General features: G+C 36.8%; 1 protein-coding gene across 5 annotated transcripts in view; it reads left to right on the forward strand.

Moving 5' to 3' along the window:
- The window catches only part of PDE8A (phosphodiesterase 8A), a 399,353-nt gene that overhangs the window by 313,927 nt on the left and 73,356 nt on the right, over positions 1–12,070 (forward strand). For all 5 annotated transcript variants that reach the window (XM_029575868.1, XM_029575867.1, XM_029575869.1 and 2 more), the window contains exons 9-11: positions 4,685–4,773; positions 9,006–9,057; positions 9,158–9,200. In XM_029575868.1, coding sequence (XP_029431728.1) covers positions 4,685–4,773; positions 9,006–9,057; positions 9,158–9,200 — 184 coding nt within the window. The remainder of the gene's footprint in view (positions 1–4,684; positions 4,774–9,005; positions 9,058–9,157; positions 9,201–12,070) is intronic.

Consider the following 12,070-nt stretch of genomic DNA (forward strand, 5'->3'; position numbering starts at 1 on the left):
CCCCCCCCCCCTTTGAGAATCCTGCAACAATAAGAACTGAACCTTTTAGGGACACCCAGTCACCTCTTGAAAAAAGTGGTGACCAGGATGGTGGACTAGGAACAACTTTAGTTCCATATGCAGGAGTGACCAACATGGCTGGTTTACCAGAGGGGAAGGTTATAGAGTGTTCGTTGTTGACCCAGGTAGCTAGTTCAGGTTGGGATGATTCAAATATAATACCAATTGTGAAACCGCCTGTATTCTCTTTAGAGGTTATATGGGAACCTTTAGTTGTTTTAAATAAAAATGTTTCCTTGCAATTGAACCCCATAGTAAAAAGAATATGGAAATATTGGAATCTAAAGTCAATAAGGTAATACTTGAAGATAAAATGAGAGAACATAAGACATGCCATACCGGGTCAGACCAAGGGTCCATCAAGCCCAGCATCCTGTTTCCAACAGTGGCCAATCCAGGCCATAAGAACCTGGCAAGTACCCAAAAACTAAGTCTATTCCATGTTATCGTTGCCAGTAATAGCAGTGGCTATTTTCTAAGTCAACTTAATTAATAGCAGGTAATGGACTTCTCATCCAAGAACTTATCCAATCCTTTTTTAAACACAGCTATACTAGCTGCACTAACCACATCCTCTGGCAACAAATTCCAGAGTTTAATTGTGCGTTGAGTAAAAAAGAACTTTCTCCGATTAGTTTTAAATGTGCCACATGCTAACTTCATGGAGTGCCCCCTAGTCTTTCTATTATCCGAAAGAGTAAATAACTGATTCACATCTACCCATTCTAGACCTCTCATGATTTTAAACACCTCTATCATATCCCTCCTCAGCCGCCTCTTCTCCAAGCTGAAAAGTCCTAACCTCTTTAGTCTTTCCTCATAGGGGAGCTGTTCCATTCCCCTTATCATTTTGGTAGCCCTTCTCTGTACCTTCTCCATCGCAATTATATCTTTTTTGAGATGCGGCGACCAGAATTGTACACAGTATTCAAGGTGCGGTCTCACCATGGAGCGATGCAGAGGCATTATGACATTTTCTGTTTTATTCCCCATTCCCTTTCTAATAATTCCCAACATTCTGTTTGCTTTTTTGACTGCCGCAGCACACTGTACCGACGATTTCAATGTGTTATCCTCTATGACGCCTAGATCTCTTTCTTGGGTTATAGCACCTAATATGGAACCTAACATTGTGTAACTATATAGCATGGGTTATTTTTCCCTATATGCATCACTTTGCACTTATCCACATTAAATTTCATCTGCCATTTTGATGCCCAATTTTCCAGTCTCACAAGGTCTTCCTGCAATTTATCACAATCTGCTTGTGATTTAACTACTCTGAACAATTTTGTATCATCTGCAAATTTGATTATCTCACTCGTCATATTTCTTTCCAGATCATTTATAAATATATTGAAAAGTAAGGGTCCCAATACAGATCCCTGAGGCACTCCACTGCCCACTCCCTTCCACTGAGAAAAGTGTCCATTTAATCCTACTCTGTTTCCTGTCTTTTAGCCAGTTTGCAATCCACGAAAGGACATAGCCACCTATCCCATGACTTTTTACTTTTCCTAGAAGCCTCTCATGAGGAACTTTGTCAAACGCCTTCTGAAAATCCAAGTATACTACATCTACCGGTTCACCTTTATCCACATGTTTATTAACTCCTTCAAAAAAGTGAAGCAGATTTGTGAGGCAAGACTTGCCTTGGGTAAAGCCATGCTGACTTTGTTCCATTAAACCATGTCTTTCTATATGTTCTGTGATTTTGATGTTTAGAACACTTTCCACTATTTTTCCTGGCACTGAAGTCAGGCTAACTGGTCTGTAGTTTCCCGGATCGCCCCTGGAGCCCTTTTTAAATAATGGGGTTACATTTGCTATCCTCCAGTCTTCAGGTATAATGGATGATTTTAATGATAGGTTACAAATTTTTACTAATAGGTCTGAAATTTCATTTTTTAGTTCCTTCAGAACTCTGGGGTGTATACCATCCAGTCCAGGTGATTTACTACTCTTCAGTTTGTCAATCAGGTCTACCACATCTTCTAGTTTCACCGTGGTTTGATTCAGTCCATCCGAATCATTACCCATGAAAACCTTTTCCAGTATGGGTACCTCCCCAACATCCTCTTCAGTAAACACAGAAGCAAAGAAATCATTTAATCTTTCCACGATGGCCTTACCTTCTCTAAGTGCCCCTTTAACCCCTCTATCATCTAACGGTCCAACTGACTCCCTCACAGGCTTTCTGCTTCAGATATATTTTTAAAAGTTTTTAACTGTGAATTTTTGCCTCTACGGCCAACTTTTTTTCAAATTCTCTCTTAGCCTGTCTTATCAATGTCTTACATTTAACTTGCCAACATGTATGCATTATCCTATTTTCTTCTGTTGGATCCTTCTTCCAATTTTTGAATGAAGATCTTTTGGCTAAAATAGCCTCTTTCACCTCCCCCCTTAACCATGCCAGCAATCATTTTGCCTTCTTTCCACCTTTCTTAATGTGTGGAATACATCTGGACTGTGCTTCCAGAATGGTATTTTTCAACAATGACCACGCCTCTTGCACACTTTTTACATTTGTAGCTGCTCCTTTCAGTTTTTTTCTAACAATTTTTCTCATTTTATCAAAGTTTCCCTTTTGAAAGTTTAGCACAAGAGCCGTGGATTTGCATACTATTCCTCTTCCAGTCATTAATTCAAATTTGATCATATTATGATCACTATTGCCAAGCGGCCCCACCACCGTTACCTCTCTCACCAAATCCTGTGCTCCACTGAGAATTAGATCTAAAATTGCTCCCTCTCTCGTCGGTTCCTGAACCAATTGCTCCATAAAGCTATCATTTATTCCATCCAGGAATGTTATCTCTAGCGTGTCCCGGTGATACATTTACCCAATCAATATTGGGGTAATTGAAGTCTCCCATTATTACCGCACTACCAATTTGGTTAGCTTCCCTAATTTCTCTTAGCATTTCACTGTCCATCTCACCATCTTGACCAGGTGGACGGTAGTATACTCCTATCACTATAGTCTTCCCAGACACACAAGGGATTTCTACCCATAAAGATTCAATTTTGCATTTAGACTCCTGCAGGATGTTTATCCTGTTGGACTCTATGCCATCCCGGACATAAAGCGCCACACCGCCTCCGGGGTGCTCCTCTCTGTTGTTGCGATATAATTTGTACCCCGGTATAGCACTGTCCTATTGGTTGTCCTCCTTCCACCATGTCTCTGAGATGCCAATTAAGTCTGTCATCATTCACTGCTATACATTTTAATTCTCCCATCTTACTTCTTAGACTTCTGGCATTAGCATACAAACATTTCAAAGTTTGTTTTTTGTTTGTATTTTCATCAGGTTATCGAGAATAATTTTGGGGAATTGAAAAAGCTAAGTAATCAAAGTGAGCTAATTATGAAAGAAAATCAATATTTGTCTAGAAAAAATGGAAAACCAATTGAGAAGTAGTAACTTAAAGCTGGTGAACTTTCTGAAGTTACCAGCTAAATCAGCTAAAGAAATGTGGAATAGATTTGATTTAGAATTCCTCCAAATTTCACAGCAAGCACTCCCTCTTCTCACTCAAATATACTATAGTCCTTCTTGGAAAATTACATCTGAGAAGGAACAAGAATTTCAATCTATACTCCATTAAATGTTACTGAGATTTTGGAATCTACAAGTTTAGAAGAGGCCCAACCAGCCACTATGGTAATTTCCTTTTTATTAAATTCGGATAAAGAGTGGGTTCAGAAACTATTCTTTAGAAATATTAAAGAGAAATGTTGTCACCTGGCGGTAAGAATGTTTCCAGATGTTATGAAAGAAACCCAGAAGAGGAAATAATTTCTTAATTTAAGGCCTAAATTGTTACAAATGGTTGCTCTGTATAAACTAAATTTTCTATGCAAATGTTGTATTGTATATCAAAGTGTTAAGTATTGTTTTTTCCAGCCATTACACCTGATAAAATTTATAGCAGACAAACAAAGTGAACAAAACCTGGGAGCTATAACTCCTCAGTAATATAACTAAAAATGCTCTAAAAGATGTAATTAGGCAAACCTAGTGAGATCGTCTGTTATTTCCTAATGTATTTTCCAATGGATGATATGCCTTTTGAAAGTTTCTTGTTCTAATTCTCCCCCTTTGAGGACTTAGCATACATATGGTTCATGAAATGTTTTTCTTAAATTTATCAATGTGTGTTTATGTTTATGAAAGGATGGCCATACATCTGTATCAAGGTATTCTTGATTGTAATTTTGAAAATTGAGAAATTAAAAAGGAAAAGGTCAACCAGACAGATTTATTTATTTTTTTTTACAGGTAAACTAAAGAAAGCTAATCAGTTTAAAACTTCATATTTAGTTGTGAAAGTATTTGCTCATCTGGACTTTTTTTTTTGTGGGGGGGCAGAGGGGGTCCATAATTTACCTTGATTTTGACAGATAATTGTCTATATGTAATGGCAGAGATTTAGAAAGCTTCTCTGGATCATTGAAATGTTTATTATCCCTGTTTGGTATTGCTTGTCTCAATGATACATATAATTAATAAACTATTTAATGCTTAGCATAACCAGATTATTAGAATATATATTTGAAATATTTATTCAAACACAGTTTTAAAATTACTGTTATATACAAATTTCAATTTTATAGGAATGGGAAGGAATTTATTATGCCATAAACAAAAATGGAGATAGTATACAACAAAATGTGAAGATAACTCCTATCTTTGGACAGGGAGGGTAAGTATTAATAAATAAGTACAACATAAATAGGTGAATAGCAAGCAAATGCTTAACTTAAAAACATTTCTTTTTCAGGCATTAATTCCTGCAGCTTTGTGGCCTTGTACAATGTAAAAGAGGCCCTAGTGATTATCTCAGCCCTCAGTAAAATAGCTTTGTAGTTAGACAAGGGTTAAATAGAGTTTTGGATCAGGAGTAAGAAGTAGAGTAATTTTGTTTTCCACAAGTGAATTTTTTTTAATAGCTTGCAGAGGAAATGGTAAAAAAACAAACAAAAAAAACAACCCCAGAATATGTGAGGAGACTGATTTTTCTGCTCAAATATATTGTCGGGCTACATGAGGGTCCAGGACCACCTTTTAATGCAGTAACAAAACTGCCCCACATCCTCAAAAAGAGATCAGTTGCTGTAAAACCGACGACACAGTTCATCATTTTAAAGAGACACTTCATGTGTAGGTATTCTGTTCATTTTTTACACTTTTTTTGCCACTGGTGTTTGGGTGTTTATTTCTTTATCCTTAAGAAAAAAATATTTCCAGTTGTAAAAAACCTGATACATGAAACATTTGGAGGACTCCACAGCATTTCTGTAACTAGTAGCTATGGGCATACTGCATGACTTTATTTGGTTCTGTCTTCTCCAACACTCAGCCTTGTGGAGCTGAAGGAAACAGGAAGATGGCATGCACTGTCTATACACAAGATCGCCAGTGGTTATCCCAGTGCTACAAGCCAACCAGTTCTGCGGCTGTGACTGCAGACTAGCTTTCTTAAATCAGATTGTTTAACTCTGTTGGTGCTTAAAAGAACTGTCAGGTGTAAAATAATTTTATATGAAGAGCAAGGCAAACAATAGGATATCAAAAAGCACACAAAAGAGCAGAAACATTATTTTATCAAATCGCTTGTTTACACAAACGTGTGTATATTTCAAATAATTACCATGCACAGTTAATGTAAATTTTATTTATTTATTTAACAAAAGGGCATCAAATGGACATGTCAAGAACAGTAGATAAAAGTTTTGGTTGGAAGAGAAGTATTTTTTCACTAAATTCAAATTGGGATGTTTTTTTATGGGACAAAAGATATGAAGTATCTGTTTCTGACTACTTGTTTCAATGTAACGCCACAGCCGCGATTGTTCAGTTTCAATGGAAACCGATTTGATTTGATATCTTCTTTCAAGAATGTCGGTATATAAGAATTCTAAATAAATAAATAAATGTAATTAGTGCTAAGTTTCGATTTATAAAAGAAAAAATGGAAATTCAGGGCAAGTGATGATGGTCAGGACATTTATTTATTTATTTTAAAATCATTTGTTAATTGCCTGATTAAAAAAAAAAAATCTTCCTAAGCGATGTACAACATATCAAAACAGTCTAACACAGATCATAATCAATTCATAAAATAATTCTTCAAATAAAAAAAAAAGCTTGAGATGGAAACAAAGAGCTTCTCCACATGTCCACTTGATACCCCTTTAAAAAAAAAAAAGTACAATTTTTTTACATTTATTATGTGTGCCAGTTTGAAATATAAACGTTTGTGTAAACAAGTGATTTTTTATTTGTATGTAGAAAGCTTTCTCCTTTTGGTGCTTTTCATATAAACAATAGGATAAAACAGGTATACAAATAGATAAACTGCAAGTGTCTTTTTTATTTTATCATACAGTGTATATATACTCATCTAGAGAAAGTAATGAGCTTGTTTTTGCCTTTTCTTCACCTTTCAAGGTAATTTAGCTAAAGCAAGATTTCAGTAGTATGAATTAAACAAAACCTCAATATTGCCTGGAATAGCTGTACAAGGCTGTACTCTTATTAGATGGCTCTGGTGCAATTATGGAATCGTGAGATTGTTTTCTGAGCTCCAGGGTTAAATGGCTTTATAATCTACACTTGCCAAATATTTTTTCTCCAGGATCAGTGGACTGAAGCAAGTCATAATGATATGGTTACATTAGTGCATTGTCTGTCTGAAAGCGTGAATGCTGTTGAGCACTGAAAAGTTTACTGATATTGACTGCTTTTAGAACAAATCCCTTAAGGGGTACATTTTCAGTAATGGGAGTAACTGCAAAGATAGGCACATAATTTCAAACAAACACAAAACAAATTCGTGGACAAGCATAACAAAGAGCCAAGTTGGATGAGGTCATCTGACTGTGCCGGGTCCGTCATTTTTCATCTCATAGCTCAGAAGGTTTAGATCTGCCTTCTGAGCATGCACGAAGAGTGAGTGAGTGAAGAAAATGACTGGGGGGATGGGAGAAAGGGCCACTGAGAGAGTGAGGCAGGGAATGGGGTAGAGAGAGTGAGGAGACCAGAGTGGATGAGGAGATGGAGGTGGATGTAACCGGAGTGAGGAGCCTGGAGCAGGTAAGGCATAAGTGAAAGAATTAGAGGGAGTGTGGGGAGAGAATGAAAGAAGGGCTCAGTGTTGGAAGGAAGTGGCTCTTCTTTGATGTCAGATCTCCTCATTCCTGGTCCCGGACTCCCCCCGTCTTTCTTCTACTTTTCCCTTCCTTCTCCTCCATTCATTTCCCTTCCCTCTTCTTGCTATCCTTTCTCCCTCTATATACTAATTCCCCCTCTCTTCTTCTCCCTCAAATCCCTGTCCCTCTTCCCTGAGATCCCTTCTCCATCTCCCTTCAAGATTCCCTTCCCATTTCCCTCCCCTCCCCTATCTCCCTTCTTTCTTCCCAGCACTGGTCACTAAGTTCCCTTTTCCGCACGGCAAGGGTATTTGGTGCCCTAGGCGAAACTTACAACTTACTCCCCCCCCCCCCCCCCAACCTTTGTCACATCCTCCCCACACAATTAAATATAATGCATTTATAATTTTCAGCCTTCTGAGGTAAAAATATCACAATATGTATATTATATTTACATGCAGTGTTGTAAAACCCTGCAAAAAAAGTAAAAAAGATCCTTGGAATTGTTATTGGGTATTGTAATGTGTGATGGGCTCGATCCTCAGAAAGCCACAAGTAAACTGAATTATGATTTCAAAATAGTAAATCTTCTATAAAAAAAAACAAACTTCAATACTTCCCAGCACTCAGACAATACAACCCTACTTATGAAAAGGCAACACTGCAATTATTACACCAAGCCCTAATGAAACACCAGTTCACCTACTATTAGGAAAACAGAAAAAGCCAAGCTGCTATAGATCCGTACACAGGACCTACACATTAGCAGAATACATCAGCTGAATCACACATGCAAAATACAAACAGACCCTCACCAAATGTAGTATAAAGTGAATATAAAGTGGTAATACAAACTTGCAGACAAAAAATGAATTGTAAACCGCAATAAGCCAGACTATATATACAGTGCAACAATGGAAAAACAGAAGCATTACAATTCCTCATAAACAAACAATAAATCAGGAAATGTAAATCAATGAATGTAAAACCATACTAATTCAAATTATGCAGTTGCCGCCCTCAGACCTGTGGCACTCTAGGCAGCTGTCTAGTCCACCTAATGCTTCCACTAGGCCTGCTTTTCCCCAAGAAAATACCAACCAGGCACAAGAAATATATAAAAAAAACAATTTTTATAAAGTAATAAATGAATATTTAATATGCAAATCCATTCAAATTTAAGCAAACTTGTCATATAGCTGCTGCCAAATTTTTGAACTCTTGCCGCAGAATCTGCCTTTGAGCTGCAGCAGAAAACTGGGATCTGTGTTTAAAGTATTGCACGGTATTGTGTTTATTAAATTGGGGAGTTATTTATGCACTTTTTATAGATATTTAATAGTATGCATCTTGAGGAACATTTCAGTATTTTACTTGGGCAAACCCAGGTTTACCCATGTAAAGATAGTTTTTGAAAATTTTGCTCCCTCAGTGCATACAGTTTTACAACACACACAATTTTAGGTGCAGAAAAAAGAAATTGGGGTTGGGTAAGAGGAGGAAAGTACTTGCAATGAAATCATCTTGAGATCACCATGTGTACTTTCCAGTGTGGACTTGCAAGTGCTGCAAAGCAGGTGTAATATCCATGAGTACCTTTGTACCTGCATTGTGTGTGCTAGTGGATTTTCAAAAGGAAACTACAAAGGGGAGTCTGAAAGTTACCCCCAGTTTCATCAGAAATAGGCTTAACAGCCAATCCGGTTTGATCCTCAGTCTATCCTGCAGGACTCAAATATGTTTTGTAAATTAGATAAAATGACACTGTTGTTTTCTTTTGCAGAAAGATTAGACACTATGTGTCAGTTAGTAGGCCATGCAGTGACAATAACAAGGTAGGCAAAAGAATAACTGTGTCACAGATTAGATGAAATTCAACTTTTTACTTATAAATAAGGAAGTTCAGCTAATTGCTTTTCTTCTATTTATTTTTAGGTAGACAAAACATGTGAACGAGTTCAGGCTGAATCTCAAACAGGTGTGATGTTGTTGTTTGTCATAAAATGTTTGTATTCATTTCAAGTTAAAAGCCAATATGATACAATTTAGTCATCAGAAGCAGTTTTATTGAGGAAGAAGTAATGTAATAAATCATCTTCACAAATAGACTTCTAATTTATTTACACAGGTCCATCTGTGTACAAGGTGCCATGCTGGATTTATTTATTTATTTATTTTTAGTTTTTATATACCGATGTTCCTGTATAATATACATATCACACCGGTTTACATGGAAATAAAACTGATGCCTCGGAGAGGCAGTTTACATCGAAACATTTTTAACAGCATAACCAAAGGGGCAGGGGAAAGGAGGAGGTTACAGTGGTTAAAAACTTATCTAGTTACATAGTGATATGGAATAAAAAAATAAAAAAATGGATGATACTTGTTAATACCATCTCTAAAAATATCTACCTTAAACGTGTAGCCTGATGCGTAGACGGACGCCAAGAGTTAGGTGCTGTCTTACTGGTCCCAGAAAAATATTGTTGGAAGTTGTGAAGGTTTTAGCTCAACAAAAGACTTTCATACATAGGTGTTTTGGGGGTTTCAAGAGGCCCTTCTTAAGATATCCTACTTGAATCTTGGATTCCAGTCTCTTGGTTTAACAACCAAATCTCTCCCTTTCCCACATTCGCTGCAAGATATCTCTATGTAGGAATGCTTCAACATATCTGCTTTGTCATCTTTCTTCGTTTGTTTTGGTTAATTTCTTTTATTTAGAGATACATTTTCAAAGCTATATATGCAACTGGAAAGCATTTTACCCACATAAATTGCCTGTCTGAAAATTGCCCATCCTCAATATGGTTAAAAGTCCACACATTATTCCACAATGTGGATATGTTTAGCCCCATTGGGAGGAGGCATTCCTGGGTGCACGTTGGGGAGGAAAAATATGTGCATGGGTTGTATTTAAATCTATGCATGTACTTTTCAAGCAAAATTCTTCCTGCACAAAAAGCAGGTGTAAATGACCATGTGAGCTTTGTATTCCTAGCAATTTTCAAAGGGCAAGTCCTTGTGTACTTGCCCTTTGAAAAATGGTGCAAAGACTCAGGTAAAAAAGCACTTTTGAAAATTGCCCCATTACCTTTGGGGACATGTCCCTGTCATAACTTGATTTTCTCTGTCTTTTACTTGAATTCCAGGTTTTGTTTGTATAACAAATAATCAGTTTTTGTTAATAATAGCAATAATGAGAATTTCATTCAGCTTCTTAGTATTTATCCTAATTACATAGTTTTCAGAAAAAAAAGTGAAATATTTGTTTCCAAGTTTTGCATATGGAAGGAGTAGGAGTCTGATTAGAAATGAGTATAATTGGGCATCTGCTGGAAAGGTTGTATTTTATGATGAGTGGTTTTGGTTTATGTTTTCATTTTTATTTTGAGTGTTTTAGATGGGGTGAAGGGGCTTAGGGGTGAGTTATGAGGGTTTAGATTCTCTGTTTTATGTGGTGATGTAAGATTTATTTTAATGATAACGTACACTGTATTGGGCAGGTCTTTGTATCTGGTATTGTAGTATGTAAGCAGTAAATTAAATGAGATATTTCCACTGTACTTAGACTGCCTGCTGTCTGTAATCATTAACTCATTAGATCATTGATGCCATAGGAGTTATAGAGGCAGCACTATCTATCCTAAAAGAGCCAAACTGAGCAAAACTGACCAGTAGAAATTGGTAAACCATTGATAAACCTAAAATGAATCCCAGGAATTTTTTATATCAGTTGTGATGTGTATTTCCTCTGCTGTAATCATCTTCAGCAAAGAATGTTGGGCATATTTAAAAGCAAAACATGCAATATAGTTTTACATTTTAAATAAGGATATGCTATAGAAACATTTTCTGCACCTGTCTTATAAAGTTAATAGTAGTGGTCATTGCCTGTAAAAAAAAAACAAAAATATATACTGGAAATTTTAAATTTATATCATGGTAAAAGTAAATTATTACACTATCAGCAAAAGATGTAATCAGCTATAGATCAAACTCACTATCCAAAAGTCAGCAATGAGTCCAAATACCATGTCGGCACTGCAGCTTTGAAACCCAAACTGAAAATGTTCTCTGTGGACAAGCAGGAGCAAATAGCCACAGAAGTGATGACATCATCAGTCGATGCCAGTACGGAAAACAGTCTCTCGCATAGACTGAAAAAAGACTTTGTAAGCATGTGCAGGCCATCCCTGTGCAAAATAAGTCAGTTTTTTCTCATCCGCAGTTGCAGTCAAATGCGGAAGATTTTTTTTCTCACACACTTGTTGTCACTATGACTTTTCAGGTTTTTCTCTGTTTTAAGTTTGATTTCATGACTCTACTTCTGCAAGACAAAAGAAGATAAGTAAGTCACCAAGATCAGGGAAAATTCCATTTAAGCTATGTAATAACTGTTACCATAAAATGGCAAGCCAGGATAGACACGATTGATGTGTCATATGCTTGAATCCAGAACACTACCTAACTACCTGTCACCTATGTGGGAGAATGTCTCCTTGGGCTTTGAAAGGAAATGAAGAAAGCATGCATAAGGGTAACTTGCTGGTACAGCAGTTACTACCCTTAGCAGAAAGCATGGATATTACTACCCTTAGCCAATAACTCTTGATGCTTTAAATGCAACTGAAACATTGCTCCCCACTTCAACAGCAGGGGAAAAAGGGGAATTGGATTCAGACAATAACCAAGAGGGCCCAGACTACTACAGTCTGGGGTACTGATATGCAGACATAAGGGGAAAAGCACAGGACTGCGTCTGTGGCCAAGTCCATAAGCAAAGCACATCAAGCAACACTATGAATTTTCAAGAAAGCTCAATCACCCAGTAAAAAAAAGTTACTA

Source organism: Rhinatrema bivittatum, chromosome 13 (assembly GCF_901001135.1).
Source record: "Rhinatrema bivittatum chromosome 13, aRhiBiv1.1, whole genome shotgun sequence".
Classification (NCBI taxonomy): domain Eukaryota; kingdom Metazoa; phylum Chordata; class Amphibia; order Gymnophiona; family Rhinatrematidae; genus Rhinatrema; species Rhinatrema bivittatum.